At 46.9% G+C, this 14,522-nt stretch overlaps 2 protein-coding genes across 8 annotated transcripts in view; one reads left to right on the plus strand and one right to left on the minus strand.

Moving 5' to 3' along the window:
- The first annotated feature begins 1,235 nt into the window (after window positions 1-1,235).
- The window catches only part of LOC121587927 (cardioacceleratory peptide receptor-like), a 51,002-nt gene continuing 37,715 nt past the window's right edge, over window positions 1,236-14,522 (plus strand). The window contains exons 1-2 of one of the 7 annotated variants that reach the window (XM_041905287.1): window positions 1,236-1,252; window positions 4,068-4,596. The gene's annotated coding sequence lies outside the window, so the exon portion shown is untranslated. Of the gene's footprint in view, window positions 1,253-1,395; window positions 1,630-2,190; window positions 2,284-4,067; window positions 4,597-14,522 lie in introns of those variants that run through there. The other 6 variants (XM_041905282.1, XM_041905283.1, XM_041905284.1 and 3 more) reach the window with 6 other exon arrangements.
- LOC121590702 (procathepsin L-like) lies at window positions 9,786-12,854 on the minus strand. The gene is made up of 5 exons (XM_041910605.1): window positions 12,417-12,854; window positions 12,134-12,286; window positions 10,460-10,750; window positions 10,049-10,213; window positions 9,786-9,869 (listed from the first exon to the last, which is right to left on the minus strand). Exons 1-5 carry the CDS (start codon window positions 12,768-12,770, stop codon window positions 9,786-9,788), a joined length of 1,047 nt encoding a protein of 348 aa, XP_041766539.1. The 5' UTR covers window positions 12,771-12,854.

A 14,522-nucleotide genomic window follows, 5' to 3' on the forward strand; every position in this document is an offset into this window, starting at 1 on the left:
GTCGCGTGTGGAATTTGCGCCCTTTTTTTGCGCGCGAACCCGCGCGGTGCGTTTCCGAGAAGAAGCAACAGGTGAGTGTGAGCTGCGAAAGAGAGTGAGAGAGCCGAAAATGAACGCGTACTCGCGCGAGGGAGAGAGAGAGAGCGAAAGCGGCAGTGTGAGTGACAGTGAGAGTGGAACGGAATGGCAAGGGTGTCGAACTCCGGACATTTCATGTGCGTGAGCGATGGGAAGCTATGCAGATTTTGAATAACTGTTTAGCAGAGAATGATGTGTGAGCGTTCCTATTAACGGGTATAAATGTTTTAAATGTATATAACGAGCATTGAATTTGATTATGTCCAATGAAAGAAGGCAATCAACATGTGAAAATATATTTAAAAAAATCACCAGTCAGTGCGGCAAACTGTACCACGTTGTTTCGAAGATGCAAAGTCAAATGTAGGATGCAAATGCACTTACACGGTTTTGTTTTAATTTTGAAAGGAGTTTTTGAAATATTTTAAATAAAAACTATGCGCAACATTTTTCAAATATGTTTGGCTTCAAACTAACTATTTTAATGTTTCAAGTTGCACTTCCTTTATACTGATATGATTTTTGAAGTTTTTATTTCATTTTAATCATCTTGCAAAAGCAGCTTGCTTGTCTTTTGAGTATAACAAAATTTGATTTGAATTTCGCTGAACAGGGTTTTGAATAGAAACTAATTAGAAAGAAAGTCGAAGAACTTCGTTAGAAATCATCCATTCATTTCCATTTGTTCCCACGCAGCGTCTGTTTCCGAGTCAGAACGAATTTTGTCATGAATTAACATTTGAAACTGAAAATTCAAATAAACAAATCATTTCATCAGACATTTTACGGATAAAATGCAGTCACTCACATACACAGCTCCAAATCTATCTTGTCCTGTTCAACAGGCCACTGTACCCTGGACCGGTACTCCTGGAACCGACCTACCTATTCGCCTCAAGCCATCTGCTTCAGCAAAAAGGTTGCGTTCTGGAGCGTCGGCTAAAATTTACATCCACCAACACCGTGGAGCGCTCTGTATAATCGCTAGAAAACAATCCCCGCAAAACAGAAGTAATGGGCTCTAATGCTTAACCAACCAACCAACCAACAAAATGCTCCCATCTTTCTGGCCAAAGCAAGCGAGCGGCATTTGTTTTCAAACAACCACCGGCAGCAGCAGCAGCAGCAGCTCCGTCCTTTCTAGCCGGATCGAGTGATCAATCGGAGAGAGAGAGTGAGTGAGAGAGTAACGAACACCGCTACCGCTAAGAAACCCACCGACGCCCGCACGACCCGAAAACGCCAGAGAAAGCATCCACCGAAAGAGCATCCATCCGGCAAGGGCCGCGCGCGCGCCACGAGCTCCGAGCGTCTTGCTTATGCCGGTGGCCTCCCCCAAAACCGGGCGTGCCGTGGGGTTAGGCGGACCCGCATATTCGCTCGCCAGTACCAGCCAGTCAGTCCGAATCCGTTGGTCGTACCGGTCGGTTCGGTTGTTCGGTGTGCTCGGGTAGAGTTAGGTGTCGCTGGATAACGCCTTTTGGTAACGCTTCAACCATTCGCGGTTTGACGTAAATTGTGGCACACGCTAAAAAACACTCCGCTAAGCCGGTAAGGAAGCGAGCGCCTCACCAACGTGTGTGTGTGTGTTTGGGGTTTATTGTTGCTAGTGATGTTAAACGGCATGTTTTTCTTTCCTCTCGTGGGTTGAGTTTTGGTTTGCGCTAGGGAACGTATCCGTTTTATTATCCTGTAATGTCAAGTCGCGTGCGATGGTTGCTATGGGGCAGCTCCGCTCGGTTCGGGGCGGTGGCAAATGGGAACCCCCCCCCCCTCATCACTCATATCCGTGCGCACAGTAGTGCCCTCTCGACGTACGGGCACCCGAAAAGCGATGTAATTTAATAATCTCGGTGCAAAATCGGTGCTGGCCCAGTGTGGCAAGCAAACCATTGGGGGTTGCCATTGGAGCGGGAATGGGAAAGGGGAAGTAAAAACATAATGACATGCCTATAGAGGTGGTGGGGGGGGGGGGTGTTAGGTCGGCCTCTCTGGCTGTTAGCAGCAACGGCTGGTGGGTAATTTATGAGCTTAAAGGTGACATTTGTTACATCCTAGTAGACGCTGCCGAGATTCGTTTCCTTCCCTGCGACCACACACCGTAGTTGGTCATGTTTGTACACTGGTGTCAAATTTTTGAAGTTCCTCTCCGTTTCGGTGCTGCGTGTGTGTGTGTGTGTTTGAGGAGGAGGCGGGAGGGTTAAAGTGAGTGTAGAAAATTAGAATATAAAGTGTTCAACATTTCTCCGCCGAACACGTAAGGGAAGAGAGAGCAGGAAAATAAGAACCAACCATAAAGCATGAACCGGCGCTTCTTGACCTAGCACAAGTGCACGAAGTTCCAGTTGGTGGTTGACTTGGGGGAACTTCCCCCGGTTGAAATAAACGATGCTTTCGGGGCAATGTTTTTTTTTTGTTGCTGTTGCTGTTTTTGTGGAAAAATAAATTTCCTGATTCTTTCATCGGATTAGATTTCGAAGTGTGCGCGAACAATGTAGCGAAAGAGAAAGAGAAAGAGAGAGAGAGAGAGAGAGAGAGAGGGCGTGGAGTGAATCGTGCTTAGCATGCCCGCCCGGCAGCTACTCTACTCTACTACTGCATCAGCAGCAGCTCTCCATCGACGAGCGAACCCCGCAGCCAGTTGAAACAATAACGAGCAAAAGCCACTCTTCTTGGTCCGGTTTTGGCGGGCGGTGAAAGATGAAAGCGAAAGTGTAGTGTGTGAGCTGGTGAACTTTTATTGCACGGCGGGATACTCTGCGTGGGGGCTGTGAGTCAGTGTGTGTGTGTGCGCGCGTGTGTTTAAAGCGATGCGATTTTCTGATGCCAGCAGAGCGTTCGGTGATGATGTGGAATGAATTTAGCGGCTTGGCTACGTGTACTTTGTTTTTTTTTTGTTACTGTGTTTTTGCCAGCAGGAAAATGTTTCTATTGCTGCTGCAGATCATATCGTCCGCGGCAATTCTTGGAATCGCGTGTCCATGGTAACGCGCTGCGTTGGATGGAATGAATTGGCACTTCTTTTAAAAATGGATCCACGACGAAGGGTTCTTTATTGAGCGATTTCTTGCCCCCTTAGGGGGGGGTGTTGGAGCAGATCAGATGCGCTGCGACACCGTACCGTGCTTTATTTATATTCTATACTGCCTGGAGTGAGGGTCGCAAAAAATGCCAAAAATTGTCACACGTTTTTTTGAAGGGAGGTGTCGATGGCCGCGCAGAAATTTATGTACCCAGGCCATAGAACTGACACACTGACGAGCTGATTAAATAAACACTCCACCCAACAGAAGCAACACCTTGGGAGGGGGGGGGGGGGGTTTAAAATTTGACAGCGGTAAACATTGGACCCAGGCTTTTGTGGCAGGGAAATTAAATGAAGCAAAATGTCGGCAACGCGGCCGCTTAATGGAGGCGCCCGGTAAGACGTGACGACTTCAATCATTTTCTTCCTCTTTGTCACTTTTTTTTTCCTCCTACATCCTTTAAACGGACATATGCACTTTTTGGCTTTGTCGCGCGGGTGTATGTGTGTGTGTGTGCGTCGAGTTTTACAATTTATGGTTATTTATAACCACGCTGCAATGGCGGGGTCCGCGATGGTTGGTTTAAATTTACAACCCTTATAAAACACCTCGATCGAATTTAAAAACGCATTCTTAATTATATCAACATTTTTTGTTGCTGTTTTTTCTTCTGTTGGGGAAACAGGGAACCCATGGGGAAACCCGCGGAAGGGAAAGGGGGAATCACATTCTTCTCCTCGCGGGCGACATACTTGACGTGCGCGCTATTTATAATGTGTTCCATATTTTATTTTTGTCTTTGTTTGTGTGTACCTTTTGATTGTTTTTTGTTGTTGTTGTTGTTGTTGCTGCTGTTGCACTTGTTCCTCTCTTCTGCAGCAAGATTTTTTTCTGATGCACTTTTTGTGCGATTGATTTCTTCACTTATTGCTCCTTCAATGCGTCCTCTTTCTCCCTTATTAGTGCTATCATTTTATTAAAGGTACAAAACAAAGCAAAATAAAAAAGTGCTAAAGAAAAACGGCAAAAACGCACCTTGCAACAAGGTGACAACAAAAGAAAACGGTGCGTGTGTTTGTGAGGGTGTGTGTGTGTGTGTGCCATGTGCAGTAAAAATGATATTTATATTCCGGCAACTGTTGATGCAGTCGGCAGTACCGTGCTGTGAGGTGTGAGGTGTGCTGGTGTAACGCAGTGCAGTAGTGCACAGTTCTCCCCACCGAAAACGGGCAGTGGGTGGGTTTGCGAAGAGCGGACGGGCACCATTCCGTGTGGCGGGCGTTGATGTGCTTTCCCTGTTAGCATTATTTATAAACAAGTGTGTGCCGTAGTGGCGGGGTGTTACATGCCAGTGGCTCCGGGACAAAGCGTCACACTTTTATGATCGTACCTCGCTCGTCCCAACCCCAACGTCCCCAGCGTAAACAGCGTATGCTGCATATGGATGCTGCCTTTCGGCAACGAGCTGGTTTGCTGTGAGTTTGTCAGGAAGGTAAGTGTTAGTGTCAATTAGTGAGGCAGCTGATTCGAGTGAGTGATTTTGTTGGGTTTTGGGGCACAGTGATTGGCGATCGCTTTTAGTGCATAACTTAGAAATTTTGTAAAAAAAATTGCAACATTGAATGTATGCCTATTTGACAGGGTACAACATTAGTGAAATATAAGTTTTACATTTTATCAAAACTCGTCACAAAAAAGCAGTATGAACAGAAAAAATCCCTTTTATCCCTTTAATGGCTATCATCCGCATAGTTTTCTTCAGATTATTTTTTTTCCTGAAAGCACTTGCAATTGCACAGTGCCTGCCCAACACTCCAATCGTATGACTAGATTTACTGCAAATTATTTGCCACAGACTAACCGGGATAATATAGGGATGTGTCGCATTCTGCGTAAATGTGTTCTAATTAGCAACCATCCACTGTTTTACCTAATGAACTAATTTAATGATTGGCAATCATCATGAAATGGTCGGACAAATCACTTACTATCTGAAGTTCTCATCTGCTCGCAAACCCAGTCCTGTAAACAGTGATTGCTAGAAGCGATAATAACGACGCCGCTTCGCTTGCACGTGATACACATCGGGGAAGCACGTCTTTAAAAAGTGCTATCAGAACCGCTTTTTTCCACCCATTTCGACTTGTTTTCGACGAGTCTTGATACAACAACCAGCAGTACAACGGAAAAAAAGCAACGACAGAAGCACACAATATGTTGTTTTCCGAACCATCCATTCTGGTAGGGTAAACTTCCTCCCTGCTTTCCCTGCTATGTCCCTGCTATGTACCGCACCGGTCCCGGGCGTAACGAAGCATTATAGCACTTAGAGCAGTAGATTCACTTTAATGTGAATACGCAAACACATACACACACACACAAACTCTCTTTGCTCCGTGAGCATCAATACCGAACCGTTCAGATTGACCTTGGCTTCCCTTGGCCCAGGTAGGAGGGGACCGGACGAGGTGGAGTCTGCTCAAACAGTGCAACGTCGTCACATCGCACTTGCCTCGCACTTCTGCAGAAACTTTCCGTCAGTGCAGTTTTACCCCCGGTGCAGTCGACGCAAGGCAAGCGCATGCTGTTTTCCAGGAAATTTGAGCAATCCGATCCTACGCCGGATCCTTTGCACGGGACAGTGGCGCACGTAAGAAAAACAGCGCGCTGTACCGGTGCTTTTGCAGCGTTTTTCCCCCGAGACACGTGCCCTGCAGCACGTCGTTGCGTTCAACAAAGTTTGCTTTCCCACTTCCTTGCCGGTTGCTCTTGGTATCCGCTCCTTTCACTGTCGTGCCCGTCATCATTTATATTAATGAAAGTTTCCACGAGTCGTCAACGGTTACTCCAAAGGAAACGCCTTTCCGAAGGCTGTGCATACTTGAAAGGTTTGTTACCCGTTTGGGCTTCAAAGGCATCATCACCTTGCGTTGACAATTGATTTCTTGCAAAACTGTTGCGCCGCACAGTTAAGCTTAAGAGGAGAAGCTTTTGCGCCTCTGCTTTGCATGGCTCGAGTCAGGCGCGGGAAAGATCGCTGCTGCCTTTGATCGGGGGGAAAATCAACGTGCAATGGCACGTGCGTTTGGCACAGGCCCAAAAGGCCAATCAGTGATTGTTCCTAGGCACACACAAAAAAAAAAACGGTTCCGAGCGAAAGTCGCCCAGACTCGGTCTAGGCTAATTGAAACGACACGAGCACACCGAAAATGGATAAGTGTTCATGGGAAATGGTTGCAAATCGTTGTGGTTCTATCTTTAAATTGCAATACCACACATCTCATTTACCGAAACCGCAACCAGAAAGGCGGCCATCCTTCCAGGAACTTCAACGCTTTGCGGTCAAGCAAGGTAGTGTTGGGTTTCATGAATCTTTCGTTGAGATTCATTCATATGAATCTTCAGTGATGAGAGATTCGAATCTCATGGATGAATATTATTCAAAGATTCATGAATATATAAAGATTTACGAATATTCAAACATTCATGAATCTGTAAAGATTCACGAATCTTCAATGATTCACGAACCTGCAAAGATTCATAAATCTTCAAAGATTCAAGATTCCCTAAATATTCATGAATCTCCAAAGATTCATAAATCTCTTAAGTTTTATGAATCTATAATATTAATAAATCCATTAAAATTCATTTATCTCTTGAGATTCATGAATCTTTAGAGAAGTTTAGAGATCTCCAAAATATAGAATTTGCCAAATCTCACCTAAAACTTTGAATTTGCCCGTTGTCGGTTCTACTGCTTGGTACTTTCCAAGAAGTCTCAAAAGCCTGTATAGGCTGGCATGACCACGTAGGTTGTTACGCCTAAAAGAAGAATAATAAAAAGCTCAAGCTTTATTAATTTTAGAGATTTATAAATCCTTAGAGTTTCATGGATCCCTAGAGATTCGTTAATTTTTCTCGATATAAGAAACTTTTGAGATTCATGAATTTTTTGAGATTCATGAATCTTTTGAGATTCATGATTATTTCGAGATTCATGCATCTTTCAAGATTCATGAATCTTTGAATATTCATGCATCTTTCCAATCGGGATTCGGATTCATTGAATCATTCCAAAGATTCATTCAGATTCATGAATCTGAATCTGAATTACCCAACACTAAAGCAAGGGCGCGCAAATCCATCATCTTCCAGCTCATTAGGAAGCGGCTCTAAAATTGCGTTATATTTTAACCGGGGGCGTGCTCATGCACGTGCCACTGTTGGGAATTGTTTGATTGTTTGATTACGGAGAGCTGCCCGCAGGGCTGTTTCCACCAAAGGGTCGGCAACGCAACGGGTCGTACCGCGTTGATAGGGGGATGATTTCCCCTCTTCCTTTTTCTCATACAAATCTCGGCCTACATATCTACCGGCTTGTTCTGCTGTGGGTCTGCTTCGCTGATCGTGCACCTAGTAGCAGAGTGCACCAGCACCAGAGCGACTAAGAAAGGATGACATTTTTTTGTTGAGAGCCCACTCGTCCTGACCAAACAAAAGGAAGCTTTTATTTTTCTGCCAACTCTCGCCCCTGCTCGTGATAATGTCGCGTGACATGATATGCCTATGATAAGCTTCACCGTACAATTTCATGCTTTCATGGCTATATTTTTGGGATCACACAGGGTGCTTTAGATTTTTGTTGTTGTTATTTTTTGGGCAGAGTTTCATGGTCTTCCATTTCGTAGAATATGTTGCCGGGCCCGGGGGGGTGCATTTTTATCTGCCTAGTCCTTCCGGCCGCAAACGGAATGCCGCGGGACAGCGCCAAGCGCCCAAGCGTTGGGAATCGGAGCATTTGTTTATCAGCGCAGATCTCTTTATTCGCCATCAAGCATGAAGCGGACGATTTCATACTCTATTTATTTTCATATTCTTGTGGCTGGCTATTCTCCTCCGGCTGCCGTCGATACTGTTTGGCGCGGGAATTATGAGGGTCGCTTGTTGCTGTAGGCGTTTTTACGATGCGTTTTTGCAGGTCGAGTGATGCTCATTGCTTGCGGTTCCACCGTAAGACGATTTTCTATGGTCGAAAGTGAATTGTGGGTGTGTGCTTTTGGTCTACACTCGTTACACAGTACCATTAGACGCGAGAATAAACAGAAAGTAAGCCATTTCGATTCATTCTTTATTAGATAATATTACTAGAAAATTATGTTGTAGACGAGCATACGTCCACATTCAGTATTGAGAAAGTTCGCTAAAGCTTTTGTTTTACCAAACATTCGTTTTATGAATGCATACTACTACTACTACTACTAATGGGTACATCGAATTGAACATTTTCAATTTCTAAGCTAAAAAGAAAGGAGCAAGCGATTGCCGTTTTTTTACAAACACATCTCGCAAAGAACGTTTAAATGGACTTGTTTCGCCGGAACCTACATCAGCGCGGATTATGGCAAAGCTGCTTATACCCCCATTACAAGCTCATTAAAATGCATACATCCTCCCTTTGGATTCCTCCCTTTTTTTATTTCACCACAAACATAATGCTCTAATGAAGTCCGACAAACGGCCCACAGCAACACATGGCATAGTGGCGTCTTTCACCAGCAACGAGAGCAACGCCTGCCCCCGCCCACTGATAAGCGGGCGAACTGTTTATTGAGGTTTAATTGGAATGCCAAACCATCGTCTCCCGGGGGGCCTTCTGGAATTGATTTCCCTGCTCCTCACGTGGGCGGGGGCAGCTTTGATGGCGTGACATCGCCGTGCGCAGTGATTGTTATCAGTCATCCCGGTGACGGTGCGCGGTTGCTGCTGTTCCGAGACGCCCGTCAACTTATTTATAGATCCCGCCACGACCGATTGGTAGGTAGGTAGGCGTAAACTGCAACAATGCACTGCGCAGCGTGTTGTCTGGCTGGGGCTTTGTGTTTTTGATGCAGCTACAGGTGCATTAAATTATGTACGTCAGGCAGCAGGTTGGCGGGCGCAGCGTGTCGGTAGGGTAACGGGTCGTAACGGTCGTACACGTTCAGTCGGGCGATTGCAAGGCACCGGCACCATATTGTTGCATTTCCGCCGCTTGTCGGAGTAGCGCTTAAAGCAAGGCGTCCGAAATGGAAGTAAAAGCGAAAAACAAAATAACAAAATGGGCCAATAAATTCATCCAAAACGGGCAGGAAGCTGCATAAGCGTTACAATCACCTCGAGAAGCATCTCCGTCCCCGTTTGTTTGCCGTTCGTTGATGCCGTTCGGGATGGGAATGATGAGAACTTCGGGTTCATAATTTACCCCGTTGCAACGCCACAAACTCTCTCTCTCTCTCTCTCTCTCTCTCTCTCTCTCTCTCTCTCTCTCTCTCTCTCTCTCTCTCTCTCTCTCTCTCTCTCTCTCACCCTGCAAAGTGTATAAGATATATGTATAGATGTGCGTGCGTGTGTGTGTGTGGGTTATTGTCTCGCGCAAGATCATGACGAAGGAACACGCTCAGCGATACATTGGAAGTACTTACGAATATCATCAATTACGATAAGCGACACAATGATGCAATTCGGTGGAATCGGTACGGCCGTAACTCTTTGTCTCGTTCCGTTGTTTCCGTCGCAGCCCTCGTGTTTGCTTTGCTGACTTGTCCCGCTGCAGTCGTTCATCTTAAAGTGCAGCTTCACGTGCTTCACCACCCATCAGTACCGAGTCCGTCCTCGGTGCGGTGGATGGTGTGGTCAGTACAGTCAAGTGGCAATTAGCACTCGACCAAAAATGCAGTAAATAAATGATGCGCTCATTTGTTGTTGCCCCTTCACCAGGCGCCACCACTTGCGCGTGAAGTGCATTCAGGTGCGTTGTCCAACCGCGACATAGGCAAATTAGCTGAAAAGTGTTACTTTTGTCCCCCTTCCCCCCCTGGTGCGTGTGTTGTGTTGACGAGGAACCTCTTCTTCAGCACAGCACAACAACACACCGAAACTGAGCAATGTTTTCTGATTTCAAATACAATGATGACCCCGTTTTGATATACCACCTTTGCCCACGAGGCCGTAAGCAGAGGCCGGTTTACCACACTTACCGAAGACGTGTACGGATAGTCCACCTCGCGCATCACCCCGCCCGCCTGTTCCAGATACTTTAGCGTGTTTCGCAGCGAACCACCTCCGCAGCCCTGCGCAAGGAAATCAAAGGTTTAAGCAAAGCTTCAGGTGCCGCTAACGAAACGTTCTTCTGGGAAGGTCCGTGGGTAAAGCAACACTTTGGCTACCAAGCAAAAGCTTTGTCTTGGAGGTCTTGTCTACTCCTACGCACACACACACACACACACACACACACACACACACACACACACACACACACACACACACACACACACACACACACACACACACACACACACACACACACCCACACTTACCAAGTTGCCGTTCGCGGTGGAGCAGTCCACCATCTGCTGCTCGCTCACCAGCTCCACCCGGCCGATGTGTTTCATTAGCTGGGCCGATATGGCGTACGCCACGCTGAAGGCGTAGCAGGAACCGCAGGTCTTTTGATTGGCCGGTGCCGTTTTGAAGCCCTTCTCGCGCCAATCGAGCTCCGCCGGCAGCTCGTTGCTGCTGCTGACGATCTCGTCCGCGACCGCCGGCTCCACCTTCCGGTGCGGGTCCATCTTCAACCGCACCAGGCGCTTGCGGTACTCGCTGTTGTGCTGGGGCAGAAGCGTTGGAAATTGGATTACGAGTTTGAAGAAGCGCAGGATAGAAAATTATTTACGGTTGAAACTGCCGTTTCAGCCTCAGGATGAATGTGTTTGACGATACGTCCGATACATTTGATTAGCCGTTTGGCACTTATCCGTCTCATTTCCGGCATGGCATGACGTCAGGGTGTAATAATCGGTTCGCTGACGGACCGCAAACCACGCAACATTTGTAGTCGAGCGCGTAATCAAACCTCGCTTTCTCCCATGCTTTGGGATAGTAAATAGCGCACCGAGGAAACATTAGATCGCCGCACTGTGGCGGTGCGCTCATCTCGTAATGGTTCATTCGTGCAGGGAAACTGACCAACGTTCGGAACGTGTGAATTTCTCCTCCCCGGTGGTGCTCCATCCCGAGCATGGAGCAACGATAGAATGTTGCGGTAAGCAAGTTGTGCAACAGTTGCTGGGGTTTAATTTACGGCACGCAGTTACGGAATATGGCCACAAGAGCTTCCCCTTTGGGTTACGTTTCGTGGCGATGGTGAATCCTAGCAACTGTTAGTGATAGATGTAGCTTGTAGATAGAGTGTCTATCATGCTGAGTGAGGTATAGTATGGACGCTGTCTTACCATTCGCATGAACATTTTGATCGAGAAGTTAGTTAGAGAACTGCCGATGGTGGGCGGGTTGAGGATATTTCACCTTATATTAGCCTTTTCATAATTTAAACCAATTTTGAATAAGAAATGATCTGTGCTATGATTGTCATGCCTTAACAGTTAAACAGATTATTACAAAAAAAAAAACGCTTTGCTACAATTTAGTTCGGCAACACCAAATTTCCGAAAAATCGTGCTACCAAACGCACGCATTGAAGCGCCTAAATGTATGCACCCACAACGACATTACGGTGTTATTAACATTACTGCCGACGGCGAGCAAGGTCTGGCTGGCAGATGAGAAAATATAGAACACCATCAAACGTGCAAGGTCGGTATCCATTTTCATAACAACCCACCGACACAACGTCACAAACACACCTACACCTCTTATCTCGCGGCCTGTCTGGTAATGTAATGCTAATCAGTTTCCCGTACCTGCCCCAAAATATGGCAAACCATCCGTTAATTCGGCGTGCACACCCACACGCGGACGGCGCATTGGCTTCCTACGGAATGGCTTTAAATTTTCCGCCCCCTGGTAAGGGCTGCCATTTGCTGTGCACACACACACACACACACAAAAACAAACACATTTCCACCAGCTTTCGCTGGCATTATTTGCTGTGAACGCATCGTCGTCGTCAGCCGCAGTTCCGACTTTTATGATTCGTTTGCTGGATTCGGTGAGCCGAGCATAATTGATTGCCAGCGGAGCAGTGCGCTTACCATGTCGGCGAACGTGTTCGGTGCCATGCGGAATCGATTGCTGCCGGCCTCGAACGCTTTGTTGTGCTCCTGGATCTCCTGCATGTTTTCCATCAGGGCGGATCGTCTCCGGTCGGCCCGATACTTGGCGTAATACTTCTTGCGGTGCGTTTGCTGAGGATGGAAAGGACGTGGTGTACATGCATGGGGATGTGGGCGGTTAGGTAATGGATAATGCTACTCGTGTGGGCGATTGGAGTGCGCCTCGCGCTCCCGTCGGTGAGTGGGACCTTTCCTGCCTTACCATGTACGAGCGAAACAAATCACTTTCCGTGGTGGTCGTGATGACAGGTGCTGCTGCCGCTGCGGTGGCATTCCCGGGCGTTGCAACCGTCGCCGGCGATGCTTTCTTGCTGGAGACGGTCGTCGCTTCTGCGGCAGCCACCATCTCCAGCTCCTCGGACAGCGAAACCAACGCGTCTCGGCTACCGTGCGAACGCTTACCGACCGATTGCAGGATCGCGGTTTGCGATTGCTTCCGGGCGCGTCTCATTTCCTCCCGCGACGGGCTGTGCCGCTGGGGTGGAAAATTGCCGGCAACCACAAACCCACCGACGACGGCAAGGTACAGGATTAAATGACTGTGGCGAATGTGCATGATGCGAACTGGGCACCGGTCCGGGAGCGCGCGCGCGCGACGTTTAACGAGCTATTAAGACGGCGAGCAACTGGCAAATTAATAAACCCGACTGTGGTCACCGCAGTACTGACCGGCCGCTGTCGGGGAAGCATTTGGTGTGAGGGTTTGGGTGTGAGTGTTTGCTTTTGTCAGCGAAATGAGTGGTCTGAATGTAATGTTGCTTTTGTTTTGCACTTTATTACCGGTCGCCCTTATTTTGCGTTCTCATTCCGTTCCGTTCGATTGGCTGTAGCGCCAGTCTTTGCAATATAATATGTTTGTCGTTTTTCCACGCTCACATACACCTTTGGTGGGGGGTTTGACTCGCGTCGTGCTTGTTGTAAGCGTCGTCAGCGGAAGGATTATTTTGTTTGTTTTGTGCGTCTCGTCTTCGTCGGGCAAGGCCGGGGGCTAGTTGGGGTTTTACTTCTTTACAAACTCATAACCGGAACAATAACGCCAATTGGTATTTGTGACCGTTTTGCTCGTGTGTTTCATTACGCATTGACTTTGTTCGTTTTATCGCATAGCCTAGTTTTTACGACACAATTCTAGATTTTACGGATTTTAAGAAGTAGCTCAGAACGGAAGTATGTTAATTGTCACTTAGCCAGAAATGTTTCCGTGACGATATTGAAAACAATTTAAAAATTCCATCGCTCTAGCTAGTGAAAGATGACTCATGGACGGTTTCACCTCTCCAACATGTTGCTATTCTATCGTCTGAACTGAAAGAATTGAATTGTTTTTTCACAAAAAAGTGGTGGATAACAGTGTAATGAAATTAGAAAGGTTTATTGCGTTTTTTAGGAATTTCATAAACCCAAAGCAGAAATCAGTATTAGTGTGAATTTCACAAGCATTAGTTGTCAGTCCTGTTTTTAATTTAATTACACCGTATAATATTTCCAATTTTCATTTCCATTCTCACGGGTAGCTTTCATAACAATTCATTTGAAGTTTTCGCTTGCCCAACTGGTGAGCTGTTGTTCCAATTTCCACGGCCACACCAACACGACATTTTCGGTTTCATCTGAAGATGTAATTTATTATAACAAGAATGTTTCAACCATAATTAGCCGGCAGTGCGTAGGTGGCCAGAGTGACCCTCTACTCACACCCTCGCACACTTTTGTTTTAATTATGTTTCTGGCTTGCCTTCTAACAACGAGTGTTCCGTAACGAGTTCCGTAGCACGATTGCATCGACGTTCTTCCTGCTCTTCGGAGTGCCAGTGTTTTCGCTCCTGCCACCCACATCAGCCATCCAACCGGCGAGGCCTCTCTGTGCCAAAAATAAACTGATCGAACTGGCTTACAGTCACTACTAGCACTTCGGCTCGGTAATGCATGGAGGGAAAATATTAAAAAAAAAACACATATCTCCAACACATCCATCTTCCCGGCTCTCGCAGCATAATTAGAGGCACGTGCCGTGTCATTCAGCAAACAATCAGTGCCGCCGGCTTTCCGCCCGGAGCGCATTTTCCTGTGGCACATTTTCCAATACCAGTCATACAGGTTTTGACAGGTCGTTTAGGTTGTGTGTGTATGTGTGTGTGTGTGTGTGTTGCTTTTTTCCCCCCGTTTGGCTTTCATCCATCTTGCATCCTTCTCGCGTGGCGCAGAATGGGTTGGATGCTACACGAATTGCGAAAAGTGTATGTTGATGAATGGGTGGATTTTAGGCAAGGGCAGCAGGGGGGGTGGGGGGTTGGCTGAACAAAAAAGA

This window comes from Anopheles merus, chromosome 2R, assembly GCF_017562075.2.
Source record: "Anopheles merus strain MAF chromosome 2R, AmerM5.1, whole genome shotgun sequence".
Taxonomy (NCBI): domain Eukaryota; kingdom Metazoa; phylum Arthropoda; class Insecta; order Diptera; family Culicidae; genus Anopheles; species Anopheles merus.

Bases quoted from the DNA above. Each gene is read 5' to 3' on its own strand.
- LOC121590702 (XM_041910605.1), bottom strand. From the start codon at position 12,770: ATGCACATTCGCCACAGTCATTTAATCCTGTACCTTGCCGTCGTCGGT. The intron at 10,751-12,133 runs GTAAGCGCACTG...CTTCTGCCCCAG, and splicing joins CGAACACGTTCGCCGACATG to CACAACAGCGAGTACCGCAA. The intron at 10,214-10,459 runs GTAAGTGTGGGT...TTCCTTGCGCAG, and splicing joins CCACCGCGAACGGCAACTTG to GGCTGCGGAGGTGGTTCGCT.